The 17,672-nt window shown below is 40.0% G+C and overlaps 1 protein-coding gene across 24 annotated transcripts in view; it reads right to left on the bottom strand.

The window, feature by feature from the left end:
- Positions 1-17,672, bottom strand: part of MCF2L (MCF.2 cell line derived transforming sequence like) — a 163,906-nt gene that overhangs the window by 73,573 nt on the left and 72,661 nt on the right. The window contains exon 1 of one of the 24 annotated variants that reach the window (XM_065058916.1): positions 13,904-14,338. The exons of 22 other annotated variants lie outside the window; for them this stretch is intronic. Coding sequence is in view for 1 of the 2 variants with exons in the window: in XM_065058907.1 (XP_064914979.1) it covers positions 4,061-4,082 (22 nt within the window). In the remaining variant the exon portion in view is untranslated. Of the gene's footprint in view, positions 1-4,060; positions 4,329-13,903; positions 14,339-17,672 lie in introns of those variants that run through there. One more of the 24 variants, XM_065058907.1, reaches the window with a different exon arrangement.

The following is a 17,672-nucleotide window of genomic DNA, read 5'->3' as shown; positions in this document are numbered from 1 at the left end:
CAGATGTTCTTAGTTGCCTACAAGCAGCAGATTCTGCAAAAAGCGATTTTTTTTTAAATGGAAAAATATTAGATGTAGCCTGAGCAGCAGGGAATATTCCTCTAGCCAGCACTCAAGCGATAAGAAGGCAAGTGACCCAGATGTGCCCCACTTAGTAATTTGACAAGCAAGCCTCCACGGAGTAACCAAAATGTTAGATTTTGCCAACTGCGCTTAATACGATTTAATGCTACAAGAAAATTATTATTGGAATTTTGCTTTCTAAGTACTAAAGCCTTGCAAAGAAGGGGAAGTCTTACAAATACGGAAAATGGAAAGATCAACTCTAAATAGAAGAACTACATGCAAATTATAGTACTCATCTCCAGCGTGACTTAAAAACTAATGATGCAATCACACAGCTTAAACACATATGCTAAAGTGGACGTCTTTTCAGGCAACAAAACCAAAGATTCTTCCCCACTGAAACCTCCTGCTCTCAACCCTCCCTGTACAGAAAAACATGTATCTCAAAGCACGCCCCAAAGCTTTAACTGAGAAGCCGGCATTCACAGGACCATGAGTACATGGTAATTCTGCTGAACAGAATGGTATTTTGGTATGATATTTTGGAAGTAAGATAAGACTTTAAACAACACATGATTTGGCACATGGCTGTGAAGACTAATCAAGTTCTGCAAAATAAAGCTCCGGCCCTGCAAGCAAGGAGTTATTTTTATGGAAACTGACTGTACAAAACAAATCAAAGAAGATATAATTTCGTGTATTTATGTCAGTGTCTCATCTGCAAAAAAAAATTAGATTTTGTTTCTGTAAGTGCAACAGCCTAACTGGATGTTATACCTATTTTGAGAGGTTATTTTGTTAGACTTTAAGTACAAATATTGGCAGCTTTCTCTTAAAAATCTGCCCTTTTGGGCATACAAGGGAATTACTTAAGCTTCCTACAACAACAACAAATCCCTATTTTGTGTGTGCCAAGTACAAAGTAGATACATATTTAAGAAGTCACAACTTGCTGTTTGTCAAGAGAAGCCATGGTCCATAAATCATCAAGTGAAACACAAAATCCTTGCTCAGAACAAACAAAACCCTGTCATGTTCAAACTGAGAAGTGAACAGATACATCACTTACTCGGAACTAGATGACATAGACAATTTCTCACCTAACTAAGCATAAAACCAGAAAATGAGCCTAAGTATAGTGAAGCTGAGCTTTGCTTGCTACAGTTCCTCAAGCTCTAAGAAACAAGGGATTATAAAAGCACTCTTCCATTTTCTATGACTTTGCCTCTTCTACACAAAACATAAGTGCAATATGGCTGCATTTTAAAGAGCAAAGACATGTAAATGAAAAAAAAAAATCTGAATATTTGATACTTAGAGAAATGCCTAAGAAACAGCATCTATAAAAACATTTGAGGAAACTAACATTTAAGGTTTCCTTCATTTCAGGTTAACACGGTAATGATGAGAGGCAGAATCTCTCACACATCGTGTGCAGTGAAGAGGCTGAAGAGCAAACTTCAACCTTGAACGTCCCTGGTGGTGGATGTTCTCATCTTAAGCCTCATTTGACCTTGCTGCCTTCATTGAGACTGAAGCCAGGTTAAAATAAACAAACAAAAAGCCAAACAAAGAGGAAAAAAAGTTACATCAGTGGTCTTAAGATGGGAATTACCTTCAAAAACCTGGCTGTAGGTCCCAGTAAGTACCAGGTTTCAATGACACCACCAAGGTGCTCCGTAGAAATTTGGGAGTGTTTATTTTAGTATTTAAAGGATGCCAACACTTATTAGAAAGTAGTTAATGCCTTTACTGAAACTTTGCATGGCAAAAGGATGAGTGGCAACAGTCAGACGCTGCAGCACAGGAAATTCCAGCTGAATGCAAGGCAAAAAATTCACCATGGGAAGAGCCAAGCAATGGTACAGGCTGCCCAGTGGGGCTGAGCAATTTCCACTCTCAAAGATATACAAAACTCAGATGCACAAGTTTCTGAGAAAGCTGCTTTAAATTTAATGTTAATCTTGCTTGAAGCAAGAGGCAGGACTAGGGGTTTACGCAAGGGTCCCTTCCAACCTAAGTTTCTGTGTAATTCGGAAGGAATTCTCCAGTGAGAAGTCCCCAAGCCCACTTCACAACCTGAAAAAAAGAGAAAATTCCAACATAGATATCATGGCATTACAGCAAATGAACACATACAAACTAAATTGTGTACTAAATTAAGTGTATTGACTTGAAAATTAATATAGAATAGGGTAAAATTTAGTTACATTGACAGACCTGCTGAACCTCAGGCTAATAAAATCTGTCTACAACCACACATTTATTACAAGGTATATCAATTTTCTGGAAAATAAATTACAACAAACAAAAAAAAAAAGAAAATGAAGGCAACAACTTTTCCAAAGGAAAGAGGAAATATCCCAGAGTCATGATGAAGCATCTCCACTTTCTAAAAAGATCCAGCCAATAATTTGTTTCCTAAGAACTCTTCACAACCCTACAGAAGGGTCACACTTCAACAATAACAACTGCAGGATGCCAAACAATCACCCAGTAGCAGAGCCGTTCCCACTGCAGTACTACAGCTCTGAGAAGATGAAATCCTACCTGGCTGATAGGCAAACAAGCACAGTACCAACTTGACTTGCTTTCCTCTTTTCAGATAAAGCTTTGGCATGTTTTTAACACTGAGATGCAGTAAATGACAGCAATTCATCCACTTCACCATTCATTCCCTTGTGCTGGGCCTTACTCCAGCAGCTGAAGGGTGTCGATCACAAATATGCCTGTGACAGCCAGTTTTTAAAGGCACTCCCTTCAGTTACAAGCACACACATCAGACCTCAGCTGGGACTCCAGTCATTCTCCTTGCACATTTCTCCTACCTACAAAGAACACTAGGAGAACCTCCACAAGGGATCCTCTGTGGGATCCTGTCCCTTGGAGAGAACCTGCAAAATCCTGGGGACCCACAGCCACAGACAGGCAGCGCTGGCTCCACACACACTACTGCAACACCCAAATCGTGTCAGAAACTTCTTAGTCTTGCAATGTATCTACAAGACAGGAGATTCTTTCACCCCCATTTGGATGCTGAAAACCAGAACCAGCATTGCTCACAACTACTTGCGCAGTCTTTAAAAAGAACAGAGGCTTGAGTCCTGCACCCATATTGCAAACCCATCCTCTCTTTTCTGTTTATCTATCCTTTCAATCCCAACTGTTCTGTGAATCTGTGATCCTTTTTGCCACCTCCCTACCCTCACTCCCTGATGTGAACTGACAACAGAATTCCCCAAGAAAACAGTTTTCCTTGGAAATTTTCACAGGCTTAAGAACAGAAAGATGGGTATCTGAGCCCTCTGCTTTCATTCCCTCCCCTCTGTGGACTGTAGGCACAACCCCACTCTGCTTTGTATAGCACTGAGTAATAAGAGGAAAGAACAGTGCTGGGGAAAAGGACAGACCCTTGGTCCAGTCCACTTTGAACACAAAAAATCTTTCAACAGATCACAGGGATGGAGCAACCTCTGGCACACTGAGCATGCCAACAAGAAGTGATAGCAGTCAACAGATGAAAAATCAGGCCTTGATAGTTGCTAAGAAAAGCAACCCTGCTCATTTATTTCTCAGTAATCAAATACAGATTAAAAACTCCTATTTGAAACTCAGCAGATAGTCCTGGCATGGCTCCTTATGCACCACCGTGATTTGACACAAAACACTCCTTGGTTCTGCAGTGTAAAACAGACATCCCCTCTCTCACACCATAACAATCTGTTTCCTAAATCCACTCCTCCCCTCCCAGCACAGATGAGGATGCACATAAAGACCAAAAGTTACTCAGGCTATTTAATCCCTCCACCCCTTCCATCTGGCTAACCTCACTTGTCTTAAATCCTTCATTCATTCCTCCTAAGCAGCATGCCTTTTGGTATCACCCCTAGTATCACAGAGCACTACTAAGAAGCAGAGCACTCAGACTCACATGTTGATAATTTAATTAGTAGTACTAATTAAATATTAGTAAGAAGATCCACCCTTTACATACCTGTTTCGTTTAAATTTGACATTTCAAAAGCAACAACGTTGGAAGGTTAAACACCAGCCCATGGACTCAGTGCTCCTTCTCTGGTCCTCCTCTGCAACAGTCACGCATACCAAAAGCAGAAAACAGAACTGGAAATGTGAATTCAAGCACCAGAATAAGGAAGCAATTTTTGCTTGTCCCTATTCCACAAAACACGCTTTCAGTTTTGCAATGGACTGTAGCTGCACTATTAACAGCAAATAATATCTCCACTGTTTCATTATATCTTAACAGAAACAAGATTCCTATAGAAAGCTCTGACCGAAGGAATTTAAGAAATAATGCATTTTACATTAACCCTCCTATACTAGCAACTAGGGGATGCCAAATTGTAACCTGCAAAAGAAACTACCCTTTTACCCTACCTCAAATAGGAATCAGGAGAAATTATGTATTTGATATTTACATAAAATGCAATGAACAGAAAATTAGAACCCACTGTAATTCAGGAACAGCAGGACAGCTCTCTGCAGCAGCAAATTCTCCTTGTAAGCTTTAGCAGTGGTTCTGATCACCATAATCACTGTGTCAGCAAATCCTGAGCAAAGTGCCTTCCATGTAAAATACAGGAATAGAGTGTCTCATGTACCAAGAAATATATCTGCAAATAAAAGGATACACTGCAAATTTACACAAGGACAGAAAACACACACACCTGGAACAATAAATTATATATGAATGTACACAAAAAGAGTACAACTTCTGCCTTTGTATTAAAACACATCCTATTTTCCTCAGCAGGACATTATCTAACAGAGTTCCTGCCTAACCTGCAGTCAAGTAACTAAGATAACTTGAAAAACTAGACACACCTGTGCTTTTCTTCAGAAGAAGCCACAATTCAGCAATATCTTTGTAGAGCAAAGAGATGAAGCTTAAGGTCATGTTGCTTCTAATCGATTTAGCGCAAAATAGTTCCGCAGACAGTGACCTATTTATCTGTGAGCCCGTCTTCAGTGCAAAATGAGAGCGCAAAACTCCATCTTTCAGTCAAAGCCAGGCCACCAGGGACACAATACCTTTCTTCAAATTACATGCAGAGCAACTGCGCCTGTCAGCAGGCTCAGAGGTCTTCCCAAGGGCTCACCAGTTGCTGGTTACCACTTCTTGTCTCCCTGCATGAAGTGCTGGCATGCATTAGATGCAAGCTGTTTGCTTTAAATGTGAACACATGCACTGTTCAAGCATTATCAGAGTAAGAATGCATTAAAAAATTAATCCTAAGCATGCCTTCTCAAGAACTTCCCTTTAAGAGCCCTAGTTTTAATGAACAATGATCCAGTAAATCCATCATCATAATCTTTCTCTATCACCCACCCCTACTTCACACAGGGAAATTAACTGCCCAAGGGGCAGATGTCCCTTTCCAATGAACCTTTGGTTAGAAAGTTCCCCAAAATGCATCCAGCATTTCCTGTTCGTGAGGGAATTCTCACCGACACCTTTGGCACAACTGAACTGGTGTGTCTTCCTTGGTGGTAAACCCATCAAGCACTTGTTCTCTATGAAGGAGCTAACCCAAACCAGCAGGAGCTGCCAAAAGGACACATATTCTACTAACATGATTTTGTAAGTTGAAAGATGTACAAATCTTACTCACAAGACAATACGAAATAAGGCCACAGATGATTAAATCAACTAGAACCGAAATATTCCATATGATTTTCAGACATGAATGCTGAGCTGTCTTGCTTTACTTGATCCTTTAAAGTAATTGTCCAGTGGCAGACTACTTGTTAATTAATACTCTTGAGATTAGTTACCAGACTCACTAATGCAAAGAGTGACCCAATGAGTGGGAGTGACAGCAACAACCATATGAAAACAAACGGATTGTTTTTCTTCACTTCACGGTGCTATAAGTACCCTTTCCCAACAAGAGAGGTCAAGGAAAGAGGACAGTGAGGATAAAAAGCTTGGATTGATGGTTACATCTGTTCACAAAATCCCATTTTCAGATGGGGAAAAATCTCCTCTTCTGCTTCGGGACTCCTGGCCATCAACGAATCCCATAAAAACAAACCCAAACAAACCCAGGTCACCCACAGACCACACCAGAGGTTATTTTCCGAAGTGCCCCATATCTGTATTCTTACCACTCATCTGCCACAGGGCAGGAACTGTTGATAATCACAAACCAGTCAGATGTATTATCATTAATCTACCATCCATATAAGCAGGTCTATTCAGTGCATGGCATTAAAACACAAGCTGAAGAATATAAGAGAACTAATTTATTTTAAATTCTGCTATTTCATTTTGGGGCCCATTACATTTTTGTACTATGTCAAAACACAAGTGTTTCCTAAGCAACATTAGATGTTTTTAATTAAAGGTAGCTTTAAAAGCAATAACACTCCTTGGAAATTTTTTACTTAACCGTTCTGTATTTTATAGGTCATTACTAGCATACTGGATTTTGAAGAGAGCTCAAAATTATTGAATAAGTCTTTACACTGCTCCTACAAGTCATGTAAATACACATGTGAAAGCTGAGATGGTATAAGTGACCTCTCTCAGATCAGGTAACAGCACCTGTCACAATGTCAGAAAGAGGATCTGTGTCTCAGCTCTAAGGCAGTACTCCCTCCTTTCCAGGATTGTCACCAAACCAACTTGGTGGAGGTGTGTGCTCCTAGATCAGTATCTCGACTTGTCCTCAGACAAAGATCACAATTTTATTTCTAGCTCTTGCACTACAATGTGGCTCCAGGAAGAACAGCCTCAGAGCAGCTAGAAATCCTACTAGATGTGATATACCATACTCAAGTATATGCACTGATAATTCTTTTCTTACTTACCAGCACCAAGCTGGTCTCAAGCATTTGCTAGTGAGAGTCCTTGGCAATATGCTTGGCTGAAAACCTAACTCTTGATGTCCAAAATTTTACAGAATGACAAAGCAGGTATAGGAGTGCTTTCCAAACATGCAAACAGAGGGAGAAGTAGTTTTCTGGCCTTCCTTGGGAGATTAAAACCAAGTGAAAGAGGAGCTACGCCCTTCTCAGAAAGGTATCACCCTCATCTACATGCACTCAAGTAAGATACGGAAACCTGACATTTTGTCAAGCTGGCTACTTCCTTAAGAAAACAAAACAAAACTAAAACATGAACGTAAAAGAAGAAAAATAACTACCTACAGTGTGTTGGCTGTGCTTGTTCCCATTGTCAGTACAGAGTGGAAGTATAAACCCTTGAGTCCATCAACAATGCCTGTTCCAGAGTCCCATCATGTAGTAAGTAATGTGGACAACCACCTCTCAACAGGCTTCTGGCTTCACATTTCAGGGCAGAAGAAGCAGCTAAACAAGTCATTTGGGTGAAAAATCAAGTACTACTTTAAAAAATATTTTGATTTCTCCAACTAGTGCAACAGATACATGTAATTTCCATCCTCCAGGCTCCCAGCCAGCTTCTTCCTTCCTAGGCTTCTGATCTCCAAGACCTGCAATTACATACGTTTTTCCTGGGGCCCTTGTGATCTAATAATGAGCATAGCCAAAAGCACCAAAATACAGCATTTTTTTTTCAACCCTACTATCCTTCAACATTTACCAACAAGACACACCTTCACCTTCCACTTTCAGGAATCAGAATGTCCTTAGACAGAACACCTCACATGAATAAATAGCAGAGAGCGCTCAGGCGAGGCTGTACAGGAGACGCAGGGCCTGCCCTCACTGTGCTGGAGGGACAGTAGGCCACACAGAATGTTTCTGTGAAAACTGGCCTCAGCTACATGATCAGATGGTACTTTAGACAAAGGTGATTTTCTTCTAGCAGTTCCATTCTGCACAGAAAACTTAAAATTTCACTGGGCTAGAGATGCTACAGGCTCCTGTGAAGCAGAGTACAAAACATCCTCCTGGGAAAAGAGGGCTCCAGCCAGTAACCAAATGCCTTTATATTTTAGCACTTTATTTTGGAGTGTGTGTGGGGGATAAATGTTTGCTCCACAGTTATAACACCTGGTCTCCTTGCTGTGTGCTTCAGAGAACAGCAGCAAGAATGAACAAATAAGTCAAAGAAAAAACCCTTCCTTGGCCTTCATGATCCAGCTTGAAATACAATCGGAGAGGAAAATTATGATATGTGAGCACACATGTCAGCAACAAGACTTAGAGGCAAATTTAAGCTCTATTAAAACACATGGGAACAACAGCCCTCCTGAGAAAAATCTGTGTGGACACACGTGTATATTTAGAAATGCAAGGAAATGCATTTCACCTCCACTCGTGCTTCATGCTCAGGTTAAGCTCTCCCTGCCACTTCAGCCCAGAGAGCAGAGGAAAATGCTGTGGGAGCTGTGAGAGGATGCAGTGGAGGCGACTGAGGGTAAAGAACCCTGTCATCTTGGTTTCATGAAACCCCAAGAAGGAAGCTATGACTGTGTCTTAAATACACAAGATACTCTACCAGCTTAATAAAGCATGTGCAAGCATGCAGCATAAGGGTGGCAACATTCCTGGTAACAGATATTAAAGTTCACAGAATCACAGAATGGACTGGGTTGGAAAAGACCTCAGAGATCATCGAGTCCAACCCTTGGTCCAACTCTAGTCCATTTACTAGATCATGGCACTAAGTGCCATGTCCAATCTCAGTTTAAAAACCTCTAGGGACGGTGAGTCCACTACCTCCCTGGGCAGGCCATTCCAATGCCTGACCACTCTCTCTGTAAAGAATTCTTTCTAATATCCAGCCTAAATTTCCCCTGGTAGAGTTTAAGCCCATGCCCCCTTGTCCTATTGCTAACTGCAGTAAGTTCAATGTTGAAGTATAACTATTTAATGTATTTTTCCTTCAGCAGTGCAGTACTTAGCAAAAAGCACATAAATAAAATGATGTGGCACTTCTTGGGATTCAACATGACAAAACCTATCCTTATAGGATCATCTTTAGCATAATGTAAATGTATATTATCTCTCAAAAAAACCCCAAACAACAACAACAACCACCACCAAAAACCTAGCAAATACACCTGACTCAAACCCATAACCACAGAATTTCTAGTCAGAGTTTTGAAGATATTGACCAATTCGATGCATCATCTGTTGGCATCTAGTTTACTATTCTGCACCATTTAAAAGCCCTGTTTATTTTCTCCTTCTAATCCTTCTTGATTATTTTTTTTCCAAAGAATGAATGCAAAAGAGGTTGCATTGCTTTTAAGATCATCAAACATTCAAAATTACCAATTCTGTCTCATTTAAATAAAAATATGCCAAAGCATTAAAAATGAGTTTATATACACATTCTGCATCCATACACACACACACACATGTTTATATAAATCCGTTGCACAAAGCAGCTTGTAAATCACCACACAGCAACAAAACTAACCCATTTTAAAACAGCTTTGGCAGTTTTCAACTTGGATGCTAAGTCATTGAAAAAGGTCCCTGCATCACATCCAAACCTAAATTTAAGCAAGCACAAGCAGTCAAAATTCATGGTCAGCAAAAAAACAATAAAAGCTGCCATCCATACAGACAGACGCTGCTTCCATGAAAAAGAGCATGCTGGTAACACCAATAGCTGCTGGAGCACTTCAAAGTGAATGATGCTGTGCAATTAATAGGATGAACCCTGCAATCTTTCAAAAATATATCGCCAGAAAGAAATGTAAGGAAAGCTACTGAGGAACTACATCTTAAAAGTACACTTTGCACTGCAAGACAATAATAAACTTCAAAGCTTTGAAGATTCCACATCCTTTATACCATGTATCTGGAAAGTAAAACAAAAAACAAAAGAAGTGTAACATCCCATCAGTGACGGCACTTCTCCAACCTCATGATCACGTGTAGAGTTTCCCTCCAAAACCATGACAGAAGCCTGGCCATACATGCAGTTATCACACATCTACCTCCATTTCTATTTTCAAAATAATATATTTTTGGTGTTCTGAAATGTCAATCAATTTATATTTTTCTATTTACAAATCCTTTCTAAACAAGTTACCACAAGTATTTAATCATAGGCCTCTCCTTCACTGGGCTACAGGGTTTACTGAGTTTTCTCATTTCAAAGAGAGGCAAAACTGGACTTTTCTTCAGGACACACTTAATCATGCAGGAGCTGATAAAACACTTTATCTTGGAGTATTTGGTGACAGTTCCATCTGTCCACTGCTGCAAAAGTCAACAAAGAAACGGATGTGACCTTTTCAACTTCACAAGCAACCGGTCTCCACACAGCAGCGCTTGAAATCAGGTGTGACTACTCGGGTGCACTGAGCTGAGGAAAAGGGAACTCCTGGCTCACCAGTCCAGTAAGAATCGAAAACTGTAATTAAAGGCGGAAATCAAAACATCACTGACATTAGATAGAAGGTAGGACTAAAATTCCGCGAAAATCAAGAGGATGAGATCCATTTTTATAGCAGCAGTGGGATTAAAGGAGCAAGTGGAAGAGGTAAGAAAAAGAAATGGATGTGGATTTTAGTAACAACAGAAAGATAACCCAAGAGTGAATAAAGAGAACAGAAACAGTGAGCAACTGCACTTGGGAAAGGAAAAACAGGTTTATTCTGTATTCTGAAATATTATATATTAGTAAGAACATCACTCCATAAAGCAAGGGAAACCAACAGAGACCACTATAACAAATTAAATGCTGTGCCACAATCACAACTATATTTACACTCAAAATATAAAACTTTGTCAGCAATAGGAAACCCTTTTTATGACTCTTAAAGTACATAGAATTTTTTTTTTTTTTCAGATAAACAAGATCCTCAGGAAGCAGTGTACTTTCAGGTCAAAATTTGTGGAGAATTGGTTCCAACAAAAATATCAGATGTTCCTGTAACTCTGATGAGCACAGATAAAAGCTGCAAAACTATTTATAACAAAGGAAGGAAAGAAAAAGAACATTTGCAGAAATCATCATTCCCCAAAATCCTGAAAGAGCAAACAGGACAGAGAGAAGAGAAACCTGCTTTTGATATGAGATAAAATTAATAGACAGAAAACATTAATTCCATCACATCTCTAAAATACTCTGTTTGGCAGCTTTTGGACAAGTTCTTATGATATTTCAGTACTGGAGGATCATTCATAGCTCCCAGTGAAATAAAAAAATTACAGCTATTAGATCACCTCAGTTACCTGTCATTTTAGATTGGTGAGTATAGGCAAAATCCTTCAGAGTCAGCCATCAGCCTTAAGTCTTACCCTCCATAAATCTGACCTACATTATTGTGAGGTTACACTTGAAAATGCTTAAACCTGCAAAACAAATAGAATAAAAATGCCACTGTCACCTTAACAGCTTCTTACTTTTAAAGTCAGATTTTGACTCATGATTTGGCATTTCTGTGGCCAAGGCATGAATGCTGCAGCATGCTGCCTGTGGCTATGCAACCCACCAAGTCCCCACTCATGGGAAAACTGTGAAAAAATGCAAGTAAATTCTTCAAGCAATCCTCAAAGCTCAACGTTCCCTCTACTTACAGGTTCCCAAAATAGTATCTCAATTTCTCCCGCTGCCAATCCTTTCACCCTCCTGGGCTTCAACAAACTCCACAGTTCCATTGAGAAAGGAGGAGACAACATCAGCAAAGAGTAAGCAAAGCTCATTTTCCACCGATCAAAAAGAACAGAAAACACACTTTGAATGGCTGCGTCTGAAGAGCTAACCTGGAGAGCTGCTTCAGGTTCTGGATGGAAATTCACTTCCTTCCAAAAAATAAAATCTCACTGCAACAAGAGAACAAAATACCTCAGCCCTTGTGCTTAGCAGTGCAATATTCTTGGTTAAATTCAATCAACAGAGAAAAGAGAAAGCTGACATTGCTCTCTGTGGAAAGACACAACATATGATCACACCTGATCTTCCTACTTTATAGATACAGGATTTTTAAGAAAACATTTTTGTATAATTAAAAAAAAGACAGTGAAACCTTTAATAAAACACTTCTTAAAAAAAAAAATCTAACCCTGCAAATAGCTGTTGTAACATCTACAAACAACTACAGGGAAGATACAGAGCAGCTGGAACTGTGTCCTGTTTCCAGTCTCCAGGAAGCAAACAGGAAACCTATGCCCTTACCTGATTGAAAAAGCAGCCAGTCCCTGAGATTTTAATCAACCCAAAGCAACAGACATTTTCCTTCTTTTCCAGTTTCCTGGGATGCTTCCTGGCCCTTTCAGGACAGCAGCATGAAGACCAAGCTTTTTAACAACAACATTACCTTCATTTTCCACATTAAATATTGCTACTTGCCCTATTACTGTATTTACTTTTGGCCTAGGTGTGACAGCTCAGGTAGGGCTGTGGAATCAAGTAACAAAACCACTCCTCTGCCAAGGGTGGTTTATTAGCATTAGCCTCTGACTTGAGAAGGCAGGATTTTTCAGCACACTTCAAAAAAACTTTACACTATTTTGAGATGAGCAGTAACAAAAATAGATGCACCAGCCATGCAAGAGATGTAGTTATGCAAACTTTTAGCTAACAAGGAGAAAAGACCTATAAAAACTTGGCAACCCATCACATCCACCTCCAAATCTCCACCGATTAGGATTTTGCAGCTAACAGGAAGCAAAACTTGCTGAGTTCCCTCCTTTTGCAGCTCTGGGGTAGCACCTCAACCCCAAAAAGCTTTTGAAGCAGTTCTATGTTTCTTCTCTTCACCGTAAGAAGAATGAAAATATATAGAAGGATGAAACAAAGGCCAAAGAGCAAATTCCACTTGTTCTGACACATGCAGCAGCTGAACTAATGCCCATGAATCTCACAGGAGGAAAAGACAACCCCCACACGACCCCCAGCCATTCTTTCTGCTCTTCCTCATGTTGCCTCTGCAAAAAATGCGTCTAGTTTCCACCAGCTTTTGCCTTACCAAGGGTGTACCTGATTAGTTCAACATAATTTTAAGTTAGCTCTTACCTTGCATTGGCACTACGAGAAAAAGCATGGGGCAAGTATATCAAAGGCAAGGGTGCTCTTTGTAGTTCCCTGCATTATGGTGGCAGCAAATAAGATCTCTTCAATTAAAGTCTCATCCTGCAACCAATCTTTCAAGTATTTAACAGCATCTTTTTTACAGGACTGATTTTATGCCCTTGGCCAAAAGCGTTCATCTTTCCCCCATACTGAAACACAGAACACCCTGTGACTGCAGCTGTTTCAATCCCCATGCTCCAGCAGTTTAGCCAGTGCTGAACACAAATATGTACCTTTTCAGGACACCAAGCACACAATACCAAGGATAACAAAAAGAGATACCCAGTCAATTCAAATGATCAGCAAAGAACCAAAGATACTCCTCAGACAATGAGAATGACAGCAAAGTAAGATTAAAAGTATTCTCACTCCCCAAAGAGGATTTATTTGCTGCACTGCATTTTGGAGGGAAACTTCAGGGTAAGAAATGGCATTTCTGTTTAAGAAATATCTTGTATAGACTTCTTCAGAACACTTGGGGAAGTAAGGTGTAAGGGGTCCCCAAATACTCAATTTTTTTCATCCTAAGATTCTGGAAATGTTTTCTAGCAGCTCTCAGGTTGTTTTTTTTTTCTTCATTGGAGTTTCTTTTCCTGCAGTACAAACAAATTGACACACCTTACATATGAGATGTATTCAAGTCCCTATTGTTACTCACATGTAACTCCTCAGAGCAGAAGAAACCAAACCACATCTTTTAATCTCCTTAGTTTACTAGCTAGTGAAGGAAAGAGCAGCTCAGCTACAAATAAGTAAGAGCACATAAGTGTATTAGTTTCCACAAACCAGCAAGAAAAAGCCATGACTTCACGTTTCCTTTTTCAGGCAAGAAGGAAGACACTCTCACTATACCTGATTGGAAGGAAAAGACTTGCAGCTCCACTATCAGCTTGCCCAAAAAAAGCAGCACACATCCATCTGGCACCACCTGGCAGCTGAGGGGTATTGGGTGTCAGCCAGCCCAGCTGGGGTGGATTTGCAGGCATTTAAAGATTCACAGGTGCAGCCACCAGCAGTTTGCTGACACGGAGCTTGTGCAAATATTCTTTCTGCAAGCAGGTCTTCAGATCAAGTGCAATGTTGTAAACCAGCAATTGAGGGTTTCTCCTAAGCCTGAACACTAAGACCTAATGGGAGCTTGTTCCCATCTGCAGCAGCAGTTCCACTCAAGTTACTGCCTCTCATGCAACAGCGAAGATTAGGAACTGATCAGTGTATTTTTGGTGTGCTCGGCAGTTTGGCAAACTGTAACCCAAAGTGTACTTTGTCACATTTTCTCTGTTCTTATATTATTGTTTTATACCATATTACCTCCCCTCACTTCCTTAACTGTTGCTATTGGGCTCTGAAGTGTGCTTTCTATCTCTGAAGCACTGATGCTGTTTGCAGGTACCAACAGCAACCTCTGTTTTTTCCTTCCTAAAATAAACATAGGCATAGAGAGGAAATTGTTTTAAAAAAAACCTTAAGCTATTCAAGAATGAACAAGCCCATTGTTTGGAGAGGAGACTTCAGGGCAGAAGTGCACTGCTGTGATTGTGTTGCAGAGCATCCGTGAAAACCCTGTGAAGCGCGAGGGTTTGAGGATGGTGTGTGCTGGGACAGGGAGAGAGGAGACAGAGCATTCTCATTGTTTAAATGTAAACAATAATAATAATAGGCTTTCCTAACTGAGAAAAGGAAGCAATCTAATGTGGAAAACAGTTGTTATTATGTTGTTTATGACTGTTTGTTCCCGAAAAATAGGCTGGGTTTTTTTGTAACACCGAAGGGGCATAAACTGAGGTGACCCGAAATGGTCAGCTAATGGCTGAAAACCCATCTGATAAAATGGGCTTGGAAATACCTTTTCTCTCTTTTTTTTTTTTTTAATACTGGAAGCATGCCAGAGTGGAAAATACTGGGTGGAGGATCCGTAACTCTTGTGACTGTAGGAGCTTTATCCTCAAACCCCCAGACAAATCCCAGTTGTTTAGGCAGTAAACCGGATTCACTGCCAAACGGTGGCTGAGGCACCTTCAGGGAGAAAGGCGATACCCGAGTCCAAGGGCACGATCCTCAAAACAATCCCCTAACACCTCAAAAGCTGAAGGTTCATTAGAAATTTTTTCCAACACAGCCCAAGTTCTCTGCATACAGTCTCATCTGTATTTAAGAGACAATTTAATATAGAAAGAAATTCCAAGAGCAGGGCCAAAACCCCAAGTCCCTCCTTTAGCAAGGAAACAGGCTTTGTTCAGGGCCACAGGGACAGCTCTTCTTCTCTTAAGCTCTAATAGTAAATGTGGGCACCATCAAACCTCCTCTAATACCTTCAGTGAAAACAGCAGCAGAGGTTGGTTTACAGTGCTGAACAGTGAATGCACATCACCTGGAGCACATTGACTAGGACCCTCACAGGACACAAGCAGAGGACCTCCTTGCTTAAGGACACCACTGCAGTTTAGGGTGGCAAATCTGGCATTCCCAGAGGGATATTTTTGGTCAGTGCCAAAATGGTACTCACAAAGCAGTGATACTTAGGGATCCAAAGGACCAAGTGAGGACTCTGAGAGTCCCACTTTTTGGCTGATGCACCCAAGTTCCTTCCCTGTCTTTGATGTCTTTGATGTCTCGATGTTAAGTGGCACCGTACAGCCAGTCACCTGAGCCAAAGCGCTCCTCTCTCAAACTGCAAAAAATATTAGTCCCTTTCTTTTACAACATAAATCTTAAAAGTTCCAGTCTCACTCACAAAAAAATTGCAATCTCTCCTCAGGCTGTCTTAAGTAAACATTTTGTCTTGCTGCTTGAGTTAAAAGATGATTAAAGCTATGTTTTATATCTCGGATGCCTTTTCTGCCATAGGACATTCTGTTTGTCTACAAGCTGTTTCATCAGCAAAGCACTGCAAGAGTTTGCCACAAGCAATGTATATATTCATTCAGTCAAAGGAGGTATTTTTAAATGAAATATTAAGTTAGCACTCTTTATCGTTATTCAGCACATTCATCTGGAGACTGCCACATCTTAACTGATTTAAGTAAAAAATCACATATTTCTGTAAGCAAAGCACAGATAGCATAAAATATTTTCATTTTACTGACAGAGATTTTTGCTTCTCAACTTTGAAATAACTTCTGATTACATAGGAAAACACTAAAAAAACTCAGTAGCATGATTTTTTTTTCTTCAAGGAATCTATCCCTAACATAACTCTATAAAGTCACATCACAACATCTGCAAAAATTATCATTACAACTTACCTTACAGACAAAGAACATAAATTTCAATAGCTGGAAGTCAGAAAAAAAAATCAGAAGAGGAACGAAGGTCAAATGTTATCAACTAGAGGGGAAAAGTGTACACTGAAGAAGGTGGCAGGCACCACCTGTACTTGCACCAGAAGTCCTTAAACAATCTTTGATAGTCATCATGGTAGATGATACAGAGACAGCAAAATGTTATCTGTGCCCCAGCTGCACAGTCCAGTTAAAATGTCTGAACACGCTACTGGAGTCTTACAGGTTTAGATGGCAGAAGCTGGAGTTTGAAAGTGAATTGAAGGAGAGCTGTGTGGTTTTGGGCTCCCAAGAAGGATGTTTTGAGCTTCTGTTTCAGAAACCCAGTTATAACATGCAGTATTGAAAATTTAAAACTTCTCTAATGTAAAATGGTAGAGGCACTATCCTAAATTCTTCATTTCACACACCAGCTCTCTTTAAAAACAACTGACTTATTGATCCCTATTCATTTTTTCACACACCTTTTGAATCCACCAAAGATGGTAAGAGTTAGTAAGTGTTTGGCTAAAACAGAGAAAATGTGTATTTTTTAATCATTAAGGCTTAGGAATTAAAGAGTAATCCTGCTCTGCAGACTCTCTGCATGAAACAAGTTGTGTTTCATGAAAGCTTATGACTTTCACCTAGAAGAAGAAAAGGAGGGAAATAAAAGCTTGAAAGACAAGTAGCACCTTCCCCAAAAGCCAAAGGACACGTAGAAACAAGTTCTTCCACCATCACTGTGACATATATTCATATAAAATACAAGTCACTTACTGTGGAGACTATTCTAAAGTGATTTCTCAGAGAAGTAAATCAAAAGAGGGAATCATTCGGAGAATTACTCAGGACTAATGCAACTAAGCAACTATGTTAATATTGTCCATCTGAAACTGCTCATGATTTTCAGAATAAAGCCCCATTCAGTTTAAGATTACTATAGATAATTCACAAATCATAAGAATTCTGCTCACATCTGACATTATAGGGTCATTCTCTCCAAACTGCCCCACCAACTGCTGCATGTCTGTGGAAAAAACTCCTTACTAAAAGACAACTGCGAGCTACTCCCACTGAGCCCTTCAAGGGCTCTTCTAACTTGCTCCCAGGACTCATTTTTTTGTGGTCTCTATTTTACAAAAGTTCCAAAATTCACTAGAAACTTTGAAATGAGAAAGAATTGTAAGTCTGATTGAAACAATTAGATGAGGCTGAGATTCATTATCCCCCCGGGGATAAGAAAGGGTAAGAAGCAGCAGCAGCCTCTACAGAAGGTTCCCATAGGGTCCTCCAGTTAGTTTGTTGTCCTCAGTCATAAAGGAAACACTGAACTTACTCAACAGCCCTGTCCCTCGTAC

The sequence above is a fragment of the Columba livia genome, chromosome 1 (assembly GCF_036013475.1).
Source record: "Columba livia isolate bColLiv1 breed racing homer chromosome 1, bColLiv1.pat.W.v2, whole genome shotgun sequence".
NCBI classification, from domain to species: Eukaryota; Metazoa; Chordata; class Aves; order Columbiformes; family Columbidae; genus Columba; species Columba livia.
This window is presented reverse-complemented; position numbering and strand designations above follow the sequence as displayed.